Genomic DNA, 22,776 nt, shown 5'->3' with positions numbered 1-22,776 from the left:
TGCTAGAAGGCGGGCCTGCCAGTCCGTGGACAGCTACGGCGCCATGAATATCTTACCCAAGAAGAGCTGGCACGTCCGGAACAAGGACAATGTCGCCCGCGTGCGGCGTGACGAGGCCCAAGCCCGGGAGGAGGAGAAAGAGCGTGAGCGGAGGGTGCTGCTCGCTCAGCAAGAGGTAAGCTCCCAGTCCGGCCGGGCGGAGCGCCCAGGCGCCTCGGGAGGGACCGGAAGTGGGGCGGCGCGCAGGCGCAATGCACACCGTGCGGAATTAGGGGCCAGGCTCCCTGGAAGCGTGTGCGGTCTTTTGCGTATCCCACCTCGAGCTCTCCCAGGTCTTGGTTCTTCCCACTCCTAGAGTAGGAGCTCATGAATAAACGAAGCCCTGGACAATTCACGGAAACTCGGACCACTTTTTAGTTTACCTGCACAAACTCCCTATTTAGTAAGCGCCTACTCTATGCTCGCCCCGTGCAGAGCGCTTGACTTGCCAAATCTCTCAAGCACTGTTCGTTCTTAGAGAGGCTGTCATTTCCATTGTGCAGAGAAGTGAGATGGCTTCAGAGAGGAAGACACAGCGAAATGACAGTGGAACAAGCCAGTTCCGCTCTGTCGGGCGAGCCTTTTGCCTGCACCGCTGCCCACACACAAACACTACAGGCTCTCTTTATAACTCCTAACCTGTTTGGTATATACCTAGCTTCCTGTCCTTTGGCTAATCTGATTGTCAACACTGGCTGGGAGGTAGTCAGGGTTTCTAAAATTCACATTTACCAGTAGAAATTGCAAATCAACTGGGGATAGTGACATGGAGCCCTGCCTGGAATTCAGATCACCTGTCCTAATACACGAATTGGCTGCCTTCGTAGCTGTTTTTACTGTGTCACTCGAGATTGGGAACCCCCCTGGTTTACTGTTTGAAAGGTAGCTTACAAACCCAGGCGTTGCCTCATTCCCCCACCCTCTCCGCAGGCTGGGATAGGTGCCTCTTCTGGGCTCCCAGTGCCCCTGCTCCCTTTCTTTACAGCCCCCAGCACCACGGCCTGTGGTTTTCTGTGGTCGGCACCAGGCTCACAGTTCCTTGAGTCACATCTAGGTTCTGAATGTTCTGCCTATACCTTTCTTTTCCCCCAGGCCCGCACAGAATTCCTACGGAAGAAAGCCAGGCATCAGAACTCACTACCTGCGGCTGAAGCAGCAGCACCAGGAGCCCCAAGCAGTTCTGGCCCTGTGGATCTGTTTCGAGAGCTGCTGGAAGAAGGGAAGGGGGTGAGCAGAGGCAATAAAGAGTATGAGGAAGAGAAGCGACGAGAGAAAGTAAGTCGGTCTTGCCCTCTTCGTCAGAGTCATGGATGGAGCTGGGGGAAGGGGAGCACCTTGCCCGTCAGGTGTGACTAAGGAGTGTTTAGGGATATGGTGGGGATTAAACAAGCTAATGTAGGGAACTCAGAACCGTACCAAAACATAGCACTTAAGAGGTGTTGGTTATTGCCGGCAGCTAGGTACAGACCTCTCAGGTCTCTCACCTGCTGTCCAGAGCCTATAGATATTTGGGAAGTGTTAAGGGGCTTTTAAATGTAGATCAGATCCTGTCAGTCACCTGCTCTCAGGGACTTCCCATCAAACTCTGAACTTGCCTCCTCCCCCCACCTCAGTCATTCCTCTTCCTTGCTTGCTTCTCTCAGGTTTTTCTTCAGTTGTCTCCCCAAAGATGCCTGCCTTTGAACCCTAACCTAAACCAGCTCCACCCTGTCCCCTCCTTCCTGTGCTTTTTGTTTCTGAAGCTGCCATTGTGCCCATTGTGCCCCCGGAGCAGGAGCCCCACACGTACTGGTCTGTTGTGTCCCCAGCACCTGGCAGAGTTGGCTCATGACAGGCCTGTTGGCTCAATGTCTGGTTCTGCCTCGGGAACCTTGGGTGTCCCTGGGTTCCCCAAGGGGAGACACACTTGACATTCTCACTTCCACATTTTGTCTTCCTCAGGAGATGCAAGAGAAGGCTCTGGGCATCCTGACGTACCTGGGCCAGAGTGCAGCGGAAGCCCAGACTCAGCTCCCTTGGTACCAGCTCCCCCCAAGTCGGGGCGGTCCCCCGTCTGGTCCAGGACCAGATGAGAAGATCAAGAACCGCCTGGACCCTCTGGGGGAGATGCAGAAACATTTGGGGAAGAAGAGAAAGCACAGTGGTGACAATGGCAGTCACAGCAGAAAGGAAAAGGAGGGACCTGAGAAACGACCCAAAGAGTAAGGAGCCTGGGCCTTGGGGGTTGGCCATGGCCATGCGGGCACCATGGAAGCTCTCTCTGGTTGGGACGGGAGGGCTCTGGGGTCTGGATACGTGTTCTCAACACGTGGTCCAGGGACCCCGGGGGTCCTGACACCCCTTCACGGGGTCTGCGAAGTCAAGCCTATTTTCATAACATCATTTAACTTTTTAACTCTCGTTCTCGGGGTCCCCAGAGGCTACATGATATGAGACGACACCACTGATGTGGCTGGTGGAACATTCGCTTAAGATTTCTCATTTTGTATATGCAAGATATTGACAGATAAAATCCACTGAAACAAAGCTCTCTGAGGTTCAGTTTTTGAGACCAGAGTGTGAGAACCACGGGGCTAGAATAAAAGCAGGTTTGTGTCCCTAGGATGCAGACCCCTGAGTGTAGATCGGGTATACCGACCCGTCTCCTTTCTCCCACAGATGAGGGAATGGGGAGGGCCAGGTTGTGCTCAGTGCCATACAGCCGCTTAGTGGTGGAGGGGCACCCACCTGTAGAGGTGGTGAGGCCAGCTTCAGGGTCCCAGCACCAGTCTGCTTCCCTCCCAGGTGGCAGCTCCCTCCCAGAGGACAATGGGGGAGGGCGGGGCCTCCTGGGACTACCAGCTTTCTGAACCGACTCTCATCTCCTCCCAGACCCCCGTCCCTGGACCAGCTTCGAGCTGAACGTCTCCAGCGGGAAGCGGCCGAGAGGGCTCGGGCACAGGCCCTGCTGGCCCGGATTGGAGGCACGCCAGCCCAGGAGGATCAGCCAGAAGAGGTGGACGATCGGCGGAGGCGGTACAACTCCCAGTTCAACCCCCAGCTGGCCCGGCGCCCCCGCCAGCAGGAACGCCCCCTGGCTCACTGACTCAGGGGGTACAGGAGAGGCCGCTGCTGCCAGCCGTCATATAAAACTATTTATTCATAAATATTTTCCAAAATGAAAATAGGTTTACCAAAAAAAGTCCCTCACTGGGGAGGGGAGGAGGGGGCAGCCCTCGCCCCCGGGCCCCCAGGGTGGGGCTGAGAGAAAGAGAAAGCCTCCCAGCCCCCTCCCTGCTTCCTGGGGGAGGGGGCTGCCCTATGGCCTGGGGCCTCCCCCCAGTCTTCCAGGGCAGGGCCCTCACCTGGGCAGGGGGATCAGCATGCGGGGGGAGGGAAGGGTGGAGGGAGGGGCCGGTGTCACTGGAGGTCCCGGTCCTCCAGGTAGCGGTACTCAAAGGTGAAGCCTTCCTTCTTCCGCTGGCCCCACTTCTCGTAGTCAAAGTAGATGTAGGTGCCCTGGCCGGGGGAGAAGGCGGTCAGTGAGTGGACGAGGTGGTCGGGGGAGCTGGCAGAGGGACAGGTCTTAGGGCCATGGAGGAGCCAGGCACCAGGCCAACTGCCCTGCATGCACACGCCATCTCACTCCACCCTCACAAGGCTCTTCTCAGGTGGGAAACGTCATCACTCCTGCTTCAGAGGAAGCAGAGGGAGGCGCAGGGAGGTCACATGCCAGAGCCGGGCCTCGACCCCGGGCACGTGTGCCAAACATCCTATTGCTTCTCTCGATGGCTTTGGCTTTCCAAGCACTGATCGAGTGCTGAGTACGTGATGTATGTCCTAGGGTTTAGTCTTCACAAAGCCCCTGAGGCCATGGGACAGGCTTGGAGTCTACATACATCCAGGCACGCTGCCAGGACAGACGTCTTACTGGCAACAGCGGTGGTGTGGGAACTTCTGAAGGACTGATGCCTGGAAATACACTAACTTAGAGGATTACTTTGGACCAAACCGGGAGGGAACAGGATGTCTGTAGTTAGTGTCCAAGATGACACAGTGGGAATGGGGCCGGGTTCTGAATGAATGGTGGAAATGCTTCAAAGAACCTGAAGGAATGGAGGGGAGGAAGTTCCCTGAGGACAAGGCCCTTGTTCAGTGCTTGGCATCAGGTAAAGATTTGGTGGAAAAAAACCACTGTGGAACATACCAACTAAAAGTTGAAATAAAGTCCAGTACGCCCATGACACTACATAGCAGGCACCATTTAGTACTTACACGTCATTAACTCATTTAATCCTCATAACAACTGCATAAAGGTAGGTGCTGTTACCCCGTTTTTACAGATAAGGAAATAGAGACAGATGTTCAAGTGAATTGTCCACGGTCACCAGCTAGAGCTGGGTTCCAAACCAGGTAGTCTGGCTCCAGAGTGTTTTGCAAGTGGGAGGTCCCAATCAATCAATTACGAGAACAACAAAAGAGCTTCCCCATCCGTGTTTGCTGAGCCCCTCTGCTGGGTGCTGGGGACTGTCAAGGTCCCCGAGCAGTGCAGCCCATGGTCTTGGGTGGGAGACACCACATCCCCCCACCGTGCCAGAGGAGGGGCGGAGGCACAGGCTGTGTGTGTGCCTGGGGAAGGCTCCTCTGAGGAAGGACATGGAGGCTGGGACCTCTGGGGTGACCGCGAGCTGGCCAGTGAGGAAGAGGACAGTGTCCCAGGCAAGGCAGATGGCCTGAGGGACCGAGCTGGCTGAAGGTGGTGGCAAAGGGAGCGGGCAGCAGGGCTGCCAGTCTGCGTGTGGAGTGGGGACTCTACCCGGACTCAGCCAGTGGGACCAGAGTGGACAGGGCACAGGGAGGGGCCCTCACCTGCTCGAACTCGTCAGTGATGGTCTTGGGCTCCTCGTGCCTCTGGAACCACATCATGTACTTGGTGTGGAATCGCCATGACTGCTTCTTTAGGGCCTTGGCTGCCAAGTACTGTGCCTTAGTGCCCTGAGGAAGGAAGCATGGAACGGGGGATCAGGGGGCCTCGCAACTGGGTGGGGGCCAGGTGGACGGGGCAGGGCGACAGGGCTGACCCCAGGCCCCGCCACAGACCGAGGTTGGGCCGGACAATCCAAGTACGGATGGGCTGGGGCACAAGACGTACCAATGCTGGTCAGGAGAAGGAAAATGAGACGGGAGGTGGAAATTGCTTTCAGAGAAGCTTTGAGAAGGAAGAGAAACTAATCGTGATGAGAGCTGAGAGGAGGCAGTTTAGAAACTTTCTCAAGGCTGGATGAGGGAGGGGGTCACTGGTGACACACTGGGTTACGCAGAGGTTGGACAGTTCCCTAGCGGGTCCCCAGGGAGGCCCGGGTACGTGCCAGCGAGCAGCGTGCTGGCACAGTGAGAGTTATCGGGACGGGCACTGTGGGGCTGGGCTCCCTGGGTGCTGCGCTAGACCAACCCAGCCCTCAGCCTCAACTGACCTGACACCTCAGCACTGGAGTGGGGACAGAGAGGGGTCTGGTTGGGGGGGGGGGGGGCAGGACTGGGGGAGGGGGAGGGGTGCGGTCCCGGTGGCCGCAGTGGGGCACCCACCTCACCCCTCCAGCCCGAGGGGGGACGGCGGCGGTGGCGGCGAAGCCGGGGGGCCCGAGGCTGCCCCGGGGGCCCTGCTGTACCTCCAGATAGTAGAAGATGAAGAAGAGCGTCTCGGTCGACAGCCGCTGGTAGAACTCCACAGTGTCCGAGTGCGGGGGCGGCATCTGGTGGTGGTAGGGGGGCGTCGGGCAGGGGTTCCGGGGGAGGTACTGCCTGTGGGGGGACAGGATGGTCAGTGCCGGTGCGCGGCAGCCCCCGGCCTCCCTGCCTTCTCTCCTCTCGTGGATCAAAGGGAGCGTCTCAGGCACCACATCACCCAGCATTACCACCTCAGTCCCTGTGTCCTGTGGGGAGCCTAGGTCAAGGCTCCCTCGGATTCAGGGGCCCCGTACCCACCCCACGTGGCCCCTCACCGGATGCGCTCAGAGTCTGAGGGGTGGGGCATGTGATGCCAGGCGGCCTCTTCCATGGCCTGCTGGTAGAGCTGCTCCTTGGTGAGGGGCACAGGCCCCAGGGGACACACACCCAGCGACAGCGGTATGTTCACCTCCGACAGCTGCAGGGCCGGCTGGGCCGAGGCCGGGGGAGCTGACGTGCTGCTCAGGATGATGTCTGCGGGGAGGGGAGGGCAGAGGTGGGGCCGGCGAGCGGTGAGGCTGGTGCATCCGGCCCCTCCTGGACGGCCCGCCCCACCCCTGGAAGCTCACCTCGCTCAGTCAGGTGCAGCGTGGGGACGGGGTCCTCGATGCCAGAGCTGATGGCTGCCCGCTCCGCCATGGACTTCAAAGAGCTCAGAGGCTCAGGGGCCTGGGGAGGGAAGAGGTGCCTGGCCTGAGGTCCAGGGCCGAGGGCTGGCACTGGGTCCTCGTGGGCCCCGGCACCCTCGCCTGCTCCGGTGGGGCTTCAGCTAAGCCAAGGCCGTTAGTGTAAGAGCACGTCCACTGCAGCACCTAACAGCGGGGAGAAAACCTGGACACGACCAAGTGTCCACTGACAGAGGGGTGCCTAGCACGTGTGGACCCTGCTGTGCAGCCCCGTGACAGTAACACACCAGCGGAGAGCCCGCGCGCCACCGCCGTCACAGAACCGGCAGCAGCGCCCACTTGTCTGCACGCCTACACGCTGGGAGGAGCCCGCCCACTGCCGGCTGCCCCACGTGCGTCACTAAGACCCCCTGCCCCTCTCCGCGGCCACCGGCCACCGCTGGCCACTGGCAGTTGCCTTCCACTCCTCTCGCCACCCCACTCCCCACACCCTTCAGTCACCGAGGTCTCTCTTCCCTCGGAGGCACCTGCACTGCCGCCCCACACCGTCCTGGTCTCACAGGCCCCCGAGGGACCTTTCCAGCCATGTCTTTCTCTGTCATTTTTCTACTCAAAACCTTTCCACCACTCTCCCAGTAATTTAAAAAAAAAAATGTTGTGGACCTGTTTTGAGAATTTCAAGGCTCATTTCTTCCCCCAGAAAAATGCATACACTGAACTTCCTGTCCGTTGTATTTCTAAACTTTGGGTGCTCACTGGGAGCCAGAAACTCTCCTGAGAGCTTTATGAGGACTATTCCCAAGCATCCTATCACATTTGAGGAGTGACTGCAATTACTTTCATTTTCCAGATGAAGGCAGGTACAGGAGGCAATGCAGGGCTTGGACCCCGACAGTGGGGCCCTCCTCACCCTGCCTCCTGCGGAAGTGAAGTTAAGACACACTGGCCCAGGGACTTCCCTGGTAGTCCAGTGGTTAGGATTCCACACTTTCACTGCGGAGGGCCTGGGTTCAATCCCTGGTCAGGGAACTAAGACCCTGCAAGAAGTGTGGTGCGGCCAAAAATAAAAAAAACCCAAAATAAACCCCGAAACACACTGCCCCAGATGGTCACCTCACGTCCTGCTGCTGCCCTTTCAGACTCTGGCCCTGCAGCCAGCCTGCACCCCGTTCCTCTCGCCTCCGCTGAACCCTGCTTCCCAGCCTTCTAACTACAGCTCTGGCATCAGCCCCCCATAGAACTCCAGCCCGGGGGGGGTGGGGCGCTTCTCCCTGTCAGCCCCGCCTGCCACTGTGACCCCACACGACCTGACCCTGGTTCCACCTCACAAACGTTGCTGGGCTGCCTCCCCAGGTTAAGTCAGATACGCACGTGGGTCCACAGCACCCCGGCCCCCACCCCACCCAGACATGCACGCCATACAGTCCCACTCTGCTCCCTGTACGGAAGGTGGGAAGTGGCTACATTTAGCCAGCACAAAGTGGCTCAGAGCAGACGTCAAGTGTTTTCTGGACTTAAATGTTTTTGTAGAAGGCAAGAGGGTGGTAAGCTCTGGATGGTGGGTCATGTGAAGTAATACGTCTTATGGGGAGAAATGACCGAGGGCTGGAAGGAGGGCGATGACAGTGGACACCCGGGGAGCGAGCAAGCAAGTACAATCAGGAGCAAGGAAAGTACCCAGAGGGACAGAGACCCAGGTGGGGGTGGCAGAGAAGCCCGGAGATGATGTGAGCGCGCAGGTGTGCCAGGCGAGAGAAGCCAGAGCGACACAGCGAGGGCTGGAGGTGGAGATGGCAGGTAGAGACCTGTAGCCAGGGGACAGCGACCATCTGCAGTGGAGACACAGGGCCAGGACAGAAAGGCTCGGGGCCCGCCGGGGATGTGCGGGGCCCACCTTGATCTCCGGGGCAGCGCTGAACTGTGGAGGTCCATTGAGCAGGGCGCCGGCTGCCTTGGCCTCGCTGAAGCTGGGTGTCGGGGAGCTGGGAGGGTTCACAGGTAGTGGCACCAGGAGACTGGGTCCCCCCGAGTTGTTCCCTGAGCCTGGGGCCACGCCCCCAGCCCCCGTTGGGGCTGTCGCATTGGGTTCCTTCCTGGGGAGGGGTACAAAGGGTTGGAGGCTCAGAGGAGGGTCCCCAAAGGCGGGACGGACAAGAAGACTTGGGTGATCGGGGAAAGGAGTCAAAAAGGGAGAACGCACAGAACATGGGGCCAGCTGAGGGACGCAGACAGGAGAGAAGCTCTCTGGGCGAAGGGAGAACCCCACCCCTTGCCATCACTTCCCAGTAAAGAAGGGCTGCGGATGTGGGAACAAGCATTCTCAGGACGCTCCCAGAGACCACACGCCTAAACGTTCTCTAGGAAGCAGGTGGGACCACTTCTTACACGGAGTGGCCCGTGGAGAAAGGGGTGGGAAAGAGCCACACAACAGAGCAGCCCACCTAGAGCCCAGGGGTGAGGCACCCGGGGAGGAGGGAGGGAGGGAGGGATCCAGGGGGTCTTCCCCATTCCCACAGAGGACGCTGCGCTCTCTCTTGAGCCACTCTTCTGGGAAATGGTCTGACCTACGATCTGGAGGGGTGGCTGGGGAGAGGACGGACTGGGACCCTTCACTGTAAGAAGTGGACGCTGAGCCCCTGACGGAGTGAGGAAGGCCCTGGGGCAGGACACAGAAAAGGGAGGAGGCGGCAGGGCACGAGACTCCTGCAGGAAAGGGAGAGCCAGAGCGTTCCAACGGGTCCCCGGGGGGCTCTGAGAACAATCCCACTTAGGCGAGGAATGTTCTAGGGCAGAGCTGGGGGACACACGTATACGATACCCCAGCTGGGAAGAAGTCGGGACTCAGCACCTAAGCGGGTGGGAGAGAGCTCTGGGGGAAGTCCCCACTGGCAAGGGCAGGGCCCGGATCTGCACCATGTGGCAACCGTGTGGGCGGCCCCGTGCCTCCTCGTGCCAAAGGCTGCCTGTCCCCAGCCCTGCCCGAGGCCGGACACTCACGAGGTGCTGGGAGGTGGGTTGTGGGGGCCAGACGGGGGGCCCAGGGCCTGGCTGTTGGCACTGCTGCCCCCGCCGCTGCTGAGAGCCACCTCTGCCGGGCTGTCTGCCACTACTGAGCTGTAACCTGGGGGAAGGAAGAGGGGCTGAAAGGGGCCTGCGGCAGCCACCCCAGGACCCCCCACCCGGCCGCCTCCCACTTACTGGTGGCGCCGTTCTGCTTGCCTCCGCCTCCGCCTCCGCCGGGCTGCACGCTGGGGGGCCGGGGCTGCGCGGGGCTGGGCCCACTGGAAGCTGGCGGGGCCACAGCCTGGGCGTAGGGGGCGGGCGTGCCCGAGCTGTGGCTGGGAGCTGGGCTGGCCTTGGCGCCCAGGGCGCTTGGGGGTGCTGCCGGGGCAGGGGCCCCGTTGTTGCCAGGGGCAGTGCTCAGGGCAGAGGCGGCGGGCGGGGGGCCGGAGGGGTAGCTTGGCGGCACAGCTGGGGACTGAGGGTGCTGGCTGCTGTGGACAGGCTTGGAGCCGTTTTTGGCTGGAGACTGCAGGTGGAAGGGAGGAGAGGGTCAGGACACAGTGGGCCGCAGGTCTCGCCAGCCTCCCGCACACCCCTCCCCGGAACAAGGCTCCATCCTCGGTGCTGGCCTTGCTGCCCCTCCCTGGGGACCCAGATGACCCCCATTCGCCCTCATGGCTTCAACCTCCACCTTCATGCGCACAACACTCGTGCATTTCTAGCCTGCATCCAGCTTGCCATGTCCTGCCTGGACATCCCCACGATGTCCCACAGGGATCTGAGACACCACTTGGGTGTAAGAGAAACCCATCCACCTGATGACAGGGCAGTAGTGGGAAACACATCAATGTCCTCAGTATGAGGTTAGCTGGACCCAGCCAGAAGTCCAAGGGGAGAAGAGAGGACAGCTGAAAATAGGATAGTAATTCTGAATGTCACTTAAAGGGTTCCAAAAGCAACTCAAGGGGCCGTTAATGACCAATACCCCACAAAGCACGTGGGGTAACGTGCGCCTGACAGCCCGCGGCTGAGCTGCTGACCACCCCTCTCAAGCCTACCCGGCAGCCGTCCTCGCCGCTTCCTGGACCCACCCTGAGGCCCCACGGGCACCTCACGCTCACTCCGCACCAAGCAGGACTTGCGATCAACTCCTTCCCGACACCACGCATGGTCACCCAGGTCCCACACCAGCCTCATCAACTCTGCCCTCAGGCTCTCCCTCGGGACCAGCCCTCCGACAAGCCCACAGAGGGGTTTCAGGCTCACTTTCCTCCTGCCTAAAGATAGCATTCCGGTGCAGCAGCATTTCCTAAAGTGTGCTGCTGCCCTGGGACACGTGAGCAGAATCCACAGGGTGCACTAAGGAGAAAAAACTCTCGGAGGCACTTCCCCTCTTGGAAACTTGTGATGTACACCATCTGCGCAGCCAAGGCCCAGAAAGCGCCCAAGAAAAGAAACCTATGTGGTTTTTGACCTATCATTTCTGGGGCTTGCTGGGCCCTTTCAGAGCTGGTCCACCCGGTGTGGGCCCCCCAGCCCGACAATCTAAGGTCCTGCGCTCGCGGTCAGCCCAGTGGACCTGGCTGGGCTCACCTCTCCACACTTCCACGTCCACCACGACTGGCCTATGTCTCCTGTCGCTGCCCCACACGGGAATGTATCTTCCTCTAATGCCCAGGGCAGACGCCCTTCCCAAGAAGCATCTCCCAACCACAGCACCAGCCACGCACCTGTCTGCCTGCCCATCAGTACTGCAGGCCTCCCTCAGGGCAGCCTGACCCACCGCGTCCCCAAAGCCCAGCATGGGGGCCACACTCAGGCCTCAGTAAGCCTCTGGAAACCAGCGAAGGAGCAAGTGCTGGGCCCATCAACGTCCGACGCCCATCGTACCCACCTGGCTGATTTCACTATCCGTCGAGCGTCCCCTCTTCTTGTCATCTTCAGAGTTTTCCTGAGGTTTGAGAGGTGCAGTCAGAAACCTGTGTGTCTCTAGGGACCCGACAGAGACACCAATCTCCGAACCCCCGGATCTGAACCCAGCTGACCTACCTTCCAGACCCAGAGCTGTTCAAGCCCCTATGACCTTCATCTCACTGGGGAACCTACCTAAACCCTGCCCCTTAGGGTGCTTGTCTTCTGGGGGCCAGCACCACGCGCCAGGCTCTTAAGGGTCCAGGAACCTGCTCTCCTTCGAGTATCCAACCCTCCATCCCTTCCCAGGTGTCCAGTGCCCAGGCTCCTCGGCACCCCAGGCACCAGCCTCCCTCCTCCACACTCAGGACCCACGTGTGGCCCTAACCGCCCTACCGGCAATCTACAGCCCTTGGGGCCCAGACCCTGGATACCGAGGTTCCCCTCCTGCAGGACATTTCCTCAGCCCCCGGCCCCTGTGCCCTCCGTGGAGACTCAGACCCACAGGCCTCACCGTGGTGCAGTTGGCCGGGCTGGGCGGGATGGGCGAGCTGGAGGTGGTCGAAGTGGGCGTGCTGCTTGACTGGTTGAAGATCTCATCCTCCATGTGACTGTGGCTGGGCGGGGAGGTGGCGACCAGCGCCTGTGCTGTGGGGGCGTGGAGGCTGTATGAGCTGGTGGGGACGCCTTCCCCCAGGCCTCCACCGCCCTTCACCCGCAGGCCAAGCCCGGGCCTCACGAATGTCCTCGAGGTCCAGGTCGTCGTAGAGGAACTCGTTCTCCTCGAAGTCGGGGTCCTGGGACGAGTCCACGTAGTACTCGACGTCGTCCTTGATCTTGCGGATGGCGTCCACGAGGATGGAGTCATTGTCCAGCATGCGCAGGATGGTCTCCAGCATGCGCACGTGGTAGCGGTGCTTCTCGATATGCCGCTTCAGGCCCTCGATCCGGTCCTGCTTCTGCTGGCGAGCCCAGGGCCAGGCTCAGGGGCTGCAGGGCCTGCCCTGCCCCTCCTGCCCCCACAGAACCCGTCCTCAGTCCCTGTCCCTGGTGGAGACCCAGAGGCCCCACTCCAGCCCCTCCGGGGTCTGCCCGCCTTGACCCCTCAGGGATCCCGCAGCTCCTCCCACCCCGACATCCCTGGAAACTGCTGAAGGAGCCAGGGATCCCGGCGTCTCCCCTACAACGTGGCCCGATCTGCACCCCGCCTGACCGTCCAGCCCACCCACCAGCTCCGACCACCTTCTGGAATACAGGAGCACAGCCGCCCCTGTCTTGCTCTAACAGTAATAATGGCAATCCCCGTTTGGGGGAAGCTTGTTGTTTACAACTCTGAGCATCTGTCACCACCATGACCCCCACCCCCAACCACGTGTCCCTAAGAGGAAGCCCAGATTCAGAGGCCTGTCTCCTAGGCTCCCTCCCAAGGCCCCACTCCCTTTAGGATTTGACATCCTAGCCCCAGTTCCAAATCCCTCCTGCCTGCAAGGACCTCCCTCCAAGCCCACGGTTCCAGACCCCTCAGTCTCAGACACCCAACTCTGGCACACCGCCGCCCCCAGCTTCCCGAAGAGCCAGCTCTCTGTCCCCCGTACTTCCTGGGTCAATACGCAGAGAGAGTCTGCAGCCCTAGGAACTCGGACCCTACAACCCTGGCTTTCTGCAATCTGGGTCCTGAGCCCTGACTTTGTCTCAGACCACTCTTCTCCTCAGCCTCAATGAGCCGCTCCTCCATGCCCCGCCTTGTCCACACCTGCTGTCCTCTCCTTAGGACCCGGGCCCTCTAGGTGCTGTGAGGCCGCAGCCACAGCTCCTCAACCTCCCCGCCCTGGGCAGCCCTCGGGTCTCACACTTACTCTGCGACCCAAGCAGAGCTCAGCATCTTCCCCCAAAGGGCTCCTCTTCTTGTCGGCTCCAATGTTTACCCAGACACCCAGGTGGGACCCTGGAGTCTGCCTCATCTGTTCCCTGCACGCCCCACCCTCCAGTCAGCTGCTAAGCCCTCCCCATCCTACCCCTTGACCCCCTAATCCTAGCTGCCAGCCCTGTCTGCCTCAGGAGCCCAGGCCCCGACTCCCGCAGCCCGGAAAGCCGGCCTCTCCTGATCGCCAGCCCATCTCTGTCCTCTGGGCACAGGGGCCCCCCACTCACATCCTTGTCGCCCTTCTTCTTGCGTGTTTGCACCGACAGTGACTCCACTTCACTCTCAAACTGGTCCACCTGCATGTTTAGGGTGTCGATGGTATTCTGAGGGTGGGAGGGGAAAGGCAAGCGGTCAGCCAGAGTCCTCTCATACAGCCAGGGTCCGGGCCCCAGGTCACCTCCTCCTCTACCCTGACTCACCGTGAGCCACTGGCCGACCTCCTCCTTTTCCTTCTGGGCAGGGTCCACCTTCTGTGCCAGGCCCAGGCCCTCCTTGCTATAGGCTTTGGTCTTGGTCTCTCGCTCCACAACTTTGAACCGTTCCATTTGCTGTGGAGAGCAGAGTTGGAAGGGGGATCCCAAAGGTGGGAGAGCAGCTGACTCAGGGCCAGTGGACACTCAAACCGGAGCCCCACTCTCAGGTTCCCAGCCCTTTGCCTCCCACCTTCCCCAGGTACAGAGACCTCACTCTTCTCAGGACCTCTGGGGACCCAGGAATCCGACCACCCACCTCTCAGGTAGCAGACTCTGGGCTCCTACCGTCTCAATGAGCTTGCGGTTGTCTATAAGCTGCCTCTTGTCCTTGATCTCATTGGATGCTACCCAAGTCTTGATCTGGTCCCTCAGCCGCTGGAGGTGGGAACAGCAGGACACTCAGGACCCGGGCGCCGAGGCCCCCGCCCCCTCCTCTCCCTGTTCCCCCCGCCCTCAGGACACAGGAGTCCGGGCCCCCAGCCCCCTCACTTGAAGCTTCTTAATCTCCTTCTTTAGATCAGCCTCATACTTTTCTTTCTGGTTCGCGTTGGCTGCATTGTGGAGCTGAGGGATGGAGAGAATCCAGGAGTTTGTGTGGTGCTGGCTGCCCTACTGCCCACTCCAGTGGTAAAACTCCAGTCTCTCTCTGCGGGCTGGGGACTCTGGGGACAACCCCCCCAGGACCAATCCATCTCAGAGCTGCTTCTCTGAGGTCCTTGGCACCTGGACATGCAGGCCCTCTCCCTGGTTGACACTCAGGAACTCCTCAACTTTGTTCTGTTCTCTCCTCCCTAGAAACCCACCCAGATTTTTAGGGGCCAGCCCCTGTACCTTCTGCCAAATATCTTCAAACTGCTCCACGCCCTCGGACACCTTCTTGAGGCAGCGATCAATCTCACCTGGCCAGGGAGGAAGGCAGGCTGTTAGCATCCTGCCAAGGCAGCAGGGATCCAAAGAGGAGTTCCGAGGAGAGTGAGCACGTGGCCACACAGGCAGCAGGCAGTGGACCTAGTACCTTGGAGTTTGCGCTTGTCCGCCATCTTCCCTGCCCTACAGACGCACTCTCTTCATACTCTCTTGGAGAAGGACGCTGCTGGGAGAGATTGGGAAGGAATACACATTTACTCCCTGGCTGGTCCAAACCCAGAGACATGAACGAGGTTGGGAACAGGGTGCATGGGATGGAAAGGGGAAGATGCATTTACTATCTGATGACAGGGACTGGGCCCAGTTCTCCTTTTGCTGCCTTGACTGCCCAGCACAGGGTCTGGTCCAGAGAAGGACTCTGGAAGTTTGCTGAAAGAAGGAAATAGATATACTTTTTGGGACTTCCCTGGTGGCACAGTGGTTGAGAACCCACCTGCCAATGCAGGGGACACGGGTTCGAGCCCTGGTCCAGGAAGATCCCACATGCCGCAGAGCAACTAAGCCCGTGCGCCACAACTACTGAGCCTGCACTCTAGAGCCCACGTGCCTAGAGCCCGTGCTCCGCAACAAGAGAAGCCACCGCAGTGAGAAGCCCACGCACTGAAATGAAGAGTAACCCCTGCTCGCCACAACTAGAGAAAAAGCCCGCGCGCAGCAAGGAAGACCCACCACGGCCAAAAATAAATACATACATAAATAAACAAATAAGATATACTTTTTGTGTGCCTCTGACCCAGGAAGTGGAAAACTCCTAGAGCATGGAGCACTTTCTCCCCAGATGATACTCAAAAGGATTTTTTAGAGCAGAAAAATGTCATGCAGCACACAGCTGCCTGCTAGGGACAAAGGCCTTAGACCTGGAGACCACAATTCCCATAGAGAAGTCAAGCACACAGGTGACCAGAAGCCTAACACAGGGAGAGGTTACTCCTCAGACAAGTCAGGAGACAAAGAATTTTGCATCCCATGGAGAAGGGCATGATACCATTTATATGTGTATCAGTTGTAAGGAACAAAGGGGAAGTGCAGTGGGGGGACACGGAAGATGCCTACAACTGTGAAAGCTAAACCCACCCACACAGACATGGGTGGATCCCAAGTAGAAGAGGGCTTTAGACCTCTGACAAGTTTATTCCAGAGAAGGATCCTTAAACCAAAGGAGATAATACTCCTAACCCAAAGAGGGTAATGCCAAAAAGGGTTACAGGTTTGGGGGCAGAACGCATCACTCGAGAGAAGAGCAGGAGAAGAGAGGACTCTTACGAAGATGAGAGGATGAAAGGGAACCTGAACTGGGAGGGAGCTATCGGCACACACGAAGGAATTGCATGTCAAGTGCACTACTGGTAATGTAGACTCAGGGAAACATAAACCCTCAGACAAGCACCCAATACTTAGAGACACTGGCACCTCCATCCTAAAGGAAGTTACATGCAACCCAGAGGGGACTGAGGTCAAAGGGCAGTCACCAGAAGCTTTCGCCAGGGCCCGACACCAAGACCAGGAGAGATGGGGAGCCTTGGGGAGGAAGAGCTATGCCTGTGCTGCAGGAGGTCCCCACTCCCAGCGAGGGGGCCTCTACTGAAAAGCATGGCTTCCTGAGACCTGGGGAGTGCCCACTCAACAGGCCTAAGGCAGGGTGCCCCAGAGCAGCCCCAACTGCCCAGGCAGAAAGAGCCCTACACGGAGGACTCAGAGCCTTAACCCAGAGAGAAGTCACAGCAAGAGGGCCCCCACCCACTGGGAAGGGAACGCAAAGAAGAGTCCGGCCCAACAGAACCTTCCACAGTGACAGAAAATTTCTGTATCTGTGCCACTGAACGCTCGACAGCTCCAAACGGGCTAGTGCAACACAGAATGGAATGAAAAATTTTTCTGCTAACTAGTTAAAATTTAAATCACACGTGGCTAGCAACTACCGGTGGCACAGGGTATCAGAGAGCACGCCTTAGAACCAGAAGCCCACGTGACGGGGCTGGCCCTCAACCTCAGAGCAGCGTCCTCCACAGGGACCCACTTGCATGATGGCAGACCTCTGACTTGGGGGAGCATGGATCTCCCCCGTACAGGAGCAAGCAAGAGGAATGGCAGCACCCTTGGCCCAGGGCTGGCTGGCATGCCAAGGTGGGGCCCAATCCCAACACGGGAAACTCCAGCTCCAGGAAGGCGAAGCCGCCAGAAAAAGGATTCAGGAGAGAGTTGCACAGAAGGGACTCAAACTGAGGTGGGGCAAGAGCCTTTGACCTGGGAGCTCACACAAGGGCCTGGACCCCAACACTGAGGTGTGCAGGAGAGTTTTTGCTCCAACACCCCAACGCTGAAAAGCCTCTTACTGCCCAGGGGTGGGGGGTGGGTACAGGAAGCTTAGACAGGCGCTTATGCTCCCGGCCTCTGTCCCAGGAGCCCAATGCTGGGGCACGGTCGGGTGGTCCAGCCCAAAGGGACAGGACGCCCAGTTTACACCCCTAAACAAGGCACTGCACGCTTTAGGGAGGGGAGGCTTTCTCCAGGTCCCCACACTGAGTGGGCTGGGACACCCAGCCCAGCTGAGGAGTTGATACCCTGCAGAGGGGGCAACAGACGGTGGCAGCAGGAAGTCCTGAAGGAGTCGGAAGCAAGGTGCCAAGGGAACAAGAGCCCCAGCCGGGAGAGTGGGGTTTCAGACAGAACCTCAAAGTGGGCAACAGCTGAGACCAGGAGACCTGCCCCGAGGAAGGCAGCTCCTCCAGAGAAGGGCAAGTACGCCAGGCTCTCCACAGAAAAACCCCACAGCAAAAGGGTGCCTGTACCTTAGATCCCCAGCAAAGGACCAGAAAGGAAGCTGGGGCCTGAGTCCTGAAGTAGAGATGCCCCCACAGAAGAGTCCCATGCTTAGAGGGCTGGGAGCCCCAGCGCTCTGGGAGGGTCCACCAAGATGCTCCAGGGAAGGTAACCATGGCAGGCCCACTCTGAGACAGGCAGGCATCTCAGGGAGAGGACCTGGTGTCCTCACCGCATGGAGTCTCAAACGGCACCGAGGAATCTGGGAACCTTGGCCCCGGAGACTTAACCAAAAGACTCTGTCCGAGAAGGCACATCCCCACGAGTAAGGAGCCTACACTGAGCGGGTGGGTAGGCTGAGCCGTGGGCCAGACCCACAAGAGCCAACACCATAAAGTGAGGGGCTGAAAGTAACAAAGAGCCCCCAACGGCACCTCAGGGGAGACAACACTGCCACACGGAGCGGCCTGGTGAGGAGTGGGCCAGGAGGAGCAGAAAGCTTAGTCCTGGGGAACCAAGCCAAGCGGTCCCCGATCCTGGGGCTGTCACGTGCCGATACACAGCAGCCGTGTACCGTGGGGAGAGGAGATCGGGCCTGCTGGGAAGTGACGCTGGAAGGCCATCCTGAACTTGGGAGGCTGCTGACGCTGCCACACAGAGATCTGAGAGGCCGGAAGGTGGATGTATTAGGTCCTGGGGCGGAGGGAGTTATCTCCCCACGCGAGGCCCAGTACCAAGGGTGGGGGACTGGAAATCCCACCTTGGAAAGGTTACACCAGAGGAATCTTTAGTCCTGGGGAAGGTGACAACAGTGGGGTCGCCCCCTCAAGTCTCGGGGATCTCACACCCCCACGTCAAGGAACCTGTGCCTCAGGAGAGGGCAGAAACCTAGTCCCACCCAGTGGGACATCACAAGCAGGGGCTGAAGCATTAGCCCTGGGCATCAACACCTGAGAGGGTCCTTAGTCCCACAGGAGGGGACACACAGAAAGGCAGAGACACCTCAAATCCAAGAGTGGCCAATACAGGCAGGAACCTTACCCCTGGAGGAGGCAACACTGAGAGGCTCCTCGTCTTGGAAAAAGGCACCACTCCAGCCCCAAAACCCCACACCTCACAGTACAAGAACCTCAAATCTAAGAAGTCTTACACTCCTAGGGGGTTCTAGCAGGGTGGGCATGGGTAGGGATGAGCCCTGGTTCTACGACTGTTACACCAAGAGGGTTCTCTAGTGCCGGGAAGCTCACACACCCACAATGAGGAGCCCTAGAGGAGCACCGAGGGGGTGGGATCCTTGACCCCTGGAAAGACGATACCCCAGTGGAGGAACTGATGTGAATACAGATAGAAGCCTCAGACTGAGGGAAGCGACAGCCTACACGCTGAGGGCAGTGGCGGCAGGTGTCAAAAAAAACAGTACCGAAAGGACAGGAGCATCAACCTCGGGGGAGGTGACAGCCCCTGAGCTAACAGGCAGGTCCTGCTTAGACACAGGGGTGCTGGCGCTGCCCACAACAGGAGATCATTAACAACGTGGAGAAAGCAGGAACCTGGGAGGTACCACCAAGAGAGAACCAGGTACCTGAGACCCAGGGGAGCTCAAGAGCCCCACCAAAAGGACCCCGAGGCAGGAGTGACATCGAGAGGAAGCCCACACCGGGAGGGAGGTGGGCAGAGTCTGGATCCAGGCAGAGCTCACAACCAACAAGCCAGAGCTCACATCCAACAAGCCAGAGACCGATACCCAGACCCAAGAAGTAAGAGCGCAGGCCTGAGCGGGTGACGCCGAGAACAATCCTGACTCTCCAAGGAGTAAGGCCTGGGCTGTGGGATGTGGAAGCCTTAGACCTGGGGAACTTTTCACTACAGAGGCGTAAACTTGGGCTGAGGCTCCAACTCCTGGAGGTGGCATCTTCACTCCAGGGGAGTTCATCCCCCACCCCATCCCCAAAGAGGAGAGTAGCGCCCACGGTGGGAGGGGAGCGGAGAGAGGAGCGCTGGCCCCGGGAAGGCTGACCCCCTCTCGCCACGGGGGTCCTCAACCAGGGGACTCGCAGCCCCACACCCACGCGGAGGGGGCAGCCTCGCCCGGAGACCGCTCCCCAGCACAGGGGCTGCTGCCGAGGGGAGCAGGCACCTGAGCCCCGAGAGGGCGGGCACCTGCGGCCAAGGCGCCTCCATCCTTCCAGCTCCTCCCGACGCGGAGGGGGGCGGGCACCTCGCACCCTCACACCCCACGGGGGCTCGACGCGGACGCCGCGCGGGGCCGGGGTCGCGGGAGGACCCCCGGGCGCCGCCGAGGGGCGTGGAGGAGGGAGCGGGGGCGGGGGAGCCGCGCACCGCCGGGCCGACGGCGAGCGCCGGGGCCGCGCGGTGGCGGGGGCGCCGCGCCGGGGGCGGCCATATCGCGACAGGCGGCGGGGTCGCAGGGGCGGGAGGCGGCGGGGAAGGCGGCCGACGGCGCCGGGGGAGGAGGGGAAGGGGTCCGGCCCAGTCGAGCCTGACGCTCTCACCACAGGAGCTGGCGCCGCCGCTGAGGAGCGTATCGCGACAGGCGGGGGAGGCGAGCGCCCGCCGCCTTTTTCTCGCGCCCCGGGCCCGGGCGCTATCGCGATAGCGGCGCGAAGCGGAAGTGGGGTGGGGGGAAGTGGGCCCGGGGTTGTTCTGACGACGGGGGTCGGGGCTCAAGGGAGGCCGCGGCGTCTGCCGATGGCTCCGCGGAAGCTGACCGGGCCCGGTCCAAGATGGCGGCGGCGGAGGAGGCCTCCCCTCCTCTCTTCTCGTCTCTGGCGCCGACCCGCCCCCGAGCCCCGAATATAGGCCTGTCATTGCTCCGGCCGCACGTCGCTCTTGCCCCTCGGACGCGCTCTATTGGTTCTTGGCGGGGATGCGGCCGGCCCCCTCTCTCCGATTGGACAATCTCTCCAAGGCGCGGCGTTCGATTGGCCTCCTGCGCGGGCTGCTAGGATTGGCTCAGGTTTTCTTCCCCGCTCCTCCGCCTCCTCCCGCCTCGGGGCACAACACGCCAGCGCGAGGACTCGTGCGTCAATCCAGAGACCTGTGTCGTGCTGATTGGATACACCCGCCCCCTTTCTCTTAAACCAATTGGTCGGAGGGAGGAGCTAGGCTGATCAGGGGCGGGAAGTCGTCCGTCAAGTTTGGAGCCGTTTTCAATTGGCCGTGGGGGGACATTCTGCCCTGAAGTCATTGGCTAGTCCAGGAAGTGGGTGGGGAAAGCGAAGGAAGGCATGGAGAGTGGGCGATAGAGGCCGCGTACCTAATGGGAGAAAGACAGGTGCCTTCAAAGCGGGGGCCGGGCTGAAGTCATCTGCCAATGAAGACAGCCCCTGGGCTGGTAGGGAGGAGCCGGGAAAGAGGGTCCAGCCCTCTTCTTCGTTGGCCCTGTTATCGTTCCTCCCAGAGTGTCCAATAGTTTGGCGAGTGGGCGGTAACCGCTCCTAAGGCGTGTGAAACGGGGCGTAGCAGGCAGGCTTGGAACCTGGGAGCATCCTTCCACCTCCCTTGGGTCCTGGCCGGGCAGGCCTGTCCCTGTCTGTGAGCTGCACAGTCTTCAAGTGCCTGTATTTGGCATATCTTTGAGACACAGAGGAAGGGAGAAAAGGAAGGAAGCAGGAGACGATGCCCCAAGTCACTGGCATCACGCATAGCTGAATTGGTTGGGAAGCGCCATGGAGGCATGGAGTATTTGTCCTGCTTCTGTGTGGTTACATGACCGTGGGACAGTAATTCTCCTCTGCACCTCCATTTCCCTGGTGTTGTGAGGACGCCGCAGAAGGTACAGATGAGAGTCCCTGTTCCCCTCCCACGGCTGCCTCCTAACACCTACTGGTCCTTCAGATCTCAGCTCAGTGGTCTTTTCTAGCGGGAAAACTTCCCTGACCTCCCGTGCTGAGTGCTCACGTGAGCCCTGTTCATTCGGATTTACTTTTGCACGTATACTGTCATTTTCTTAATTATTTGAATCTCCCCCTCCGGATTTTTGCATCCCCAGCGCTTAGCAGCAAGAAGCACTCAGTAATCGTTTGCTGAATGAGTACCTGGATGAACACGGGGAATGACTTGTGGTTAAAACTTGCTAGGCACTGGTGCTCTGGCAAACCAGGAGGCATTTGCCCTGGGTCACACAGTCAAGATGAAGTCATTTCTGCCCATCTCCTCTAGGTGGAGGAAAGTAAGATAAATCCAAGGGAAATGCAAGTGAGAACTGCATCAGAATCGCCTGTGGCAAGGCAGGCAATGCTTGTAAAAACGCAGTGCTCTTAGGCCCACACAGATCTGGGAAGTGAAGCCTAGGGATCTGTATTTTTACAAACTTCCTGGGTGATCATTAGAGGTCTTTTTTTTTTTTTAATATTTATTTATTTATTTGGTTGCACCAGGTCTTAGTTGCGGCAGGCGGTCTCCTTAGTTGCGGCTCGCCAGCTGCTGAGTTGTGGCATGTGAACTCTTAGTTGCGGCACGCACGTGGGATCTAGTTCCCTGACAAGGGATCGAACTCAGGCCCCCTGCATTGGGAGTGTGGAGTCTTAACCACTGCACCACCAGGGAAGTTCCTCGTTAGAGTTTAAGAAATATTGATCCAGAAGACCCTTGTTATTTAAAGTGTGGTCCCTGTTGTAAATCAACTACTTCCCCTAAAACAAACAAACAAAAACAACAAAGTGTGTTCCCTGGATGGAGCAGGGCCTTTGAGGTTTCTCAGGAATCACCTGGGGATTTGTCAAATGCAGATTCTGACTCAGGAGGTCCCAGATCCTGCTTTTCTAACAGATTACCAGGCAGTGCTGCCAGTCCACACTTTTGAGTAGCAGGGGTCCAGAGCAGTGGTTCTCAAATTTGACTGCATGTGTGAATCACCTGGGGGCTTAAAAAAAATCCAGATACCCAGGCCTTGCCCTAGACTGATTAAATAAGGGTTTCTCAGGATGGGAACCAGACATTAGTAATGCAAATTCCTGAGATGATTCCAACATGCCACTAATCTGATAAGAGGATTTTCTAGAGCAGTGGTTTTCAAAGTGTGGTCCCTGCATCAGCAGCATAAACACCACCTGCGAAGTTGTTAGAAAGTCACGTTTTTGAGCCCCACCGTAGACCAACTGAATCGGAAACCTGGGCCCTGTAACCCGTTTTAACAGTCCTTCCAGGCAATTCTGAGGCATATGAAACTTGGAGAAACTCTAAGAGTATTCGGGACTGCAGGGCCAGGTGACTCAGATTCCTTCTTGAGATTCTTCACACCTCCTTGCCCCCTCCACCGTTCGATTCAGTCTGGCCAGGGGAGATGGGGACTCTGAAGAGCTGTGGACAGACGGCCCTTCCCTGGCACCCCCAGAGACAGAGATCAGCAAAGGTCATCACTTTTAAGCAAGGCTGATCTAAAGTT

At 59.1% G+C, this 22,776-nt stretch overlaps 2 protein-coding genes across 4 annotated transcripts; one reads left to right on the top strand and one right to left on the bottom strand.

The window, feature by feature from the left end:
- Positions 1-14: 14 nt before the first annotated feature.
- On the top strand, positions 15-3,165 carry LENG1 (leukocyte receptor cluster member 1). Its single transcript, XM_079906950.1, has 4 exons — positions 15-175; positions 1,132-1,314; positions 1,981-2,240; positions 2,911-3,165. The coding sequence occupies exons 1-4, from the start codon at positions 44-46 to the stop codon at positions 3,122-3,124; spliced, it is 789 nt and encodes a 262-aa protein (XP_079763076.1). The 5' UTR covers positions 15-43; the 3' UTR covers positions 3,125-3,165.
- Positions 3,161-20,303, bottom strand: CNOT3 (CCR4-NOT transcription complex subunit 3). 3 transcript variants are annotated; one of them, XM_079906916.1, is made up of 18 exons: positions 19,883-20,303; positions 14,698-14,772; positions 14,514-14,581; positions 14,172-14,246; positions 13,968-14,057; positions 13,629-13,757; positions 13,437-13,532; positions 12,025-12,247; positions 11,800-11,933; positions 11,269-11,325; positions 9,570-9,900; positions 9,369-9,492; positions 8,266-8,464; positions 6,315-6,414; positions 6,021-6,219; positions 5,688-5,820; positions 4,888-5,013; positions 3,161-3,537 (listed from the first exon to the last, which is right to left on the bottom strand). In XM_079906916.1, exons 2-18 carry the CDS (start codon positions 14,720-14,722, stop codon positions 3,439-3,441), a joined length of 2,208 nt encoding a protein of 735 aa, XP_079763042.1. In that variant the 5' UTR covers positions 14,723-14,772; positions 19,883-20,303; the 3' UTR covers positions 3,161-3,438. The 3 variants fall into 3 exon arrangements, with proteins under 3 accessions (XP_079763042.1, XP_079763043.1, XP_079763044.1); XM_079906917.1 differs by having other exon boundaries at positions 12,025-12,244; XM_079906918.1 differs by lacking the exons at positions 3,161-3,537; positions 4,888-5,013; positions 5,688-5,820 and having other exon boundaries at positions 6,003-6,219.
- Positions 20,304-22,776: the final 2,473 nt, after the last annotated feature.

The sequence above is a fragment of the Stenella coeruleoalba genome, assembly GCF_951394435.1.
Source record: "Stenella coeruleoalba genome assembly, chromosome: 20".
Taxonomy (NCBI): Eukaryota; Metazoa; Chordata; class Mammalia; order Artiodactyla; family Delphinidae; genus Stenella; species Stenella coeruleoalba.
This window is presented reverse-complemented; position numbering and strand designations above follow the sequence as displayed.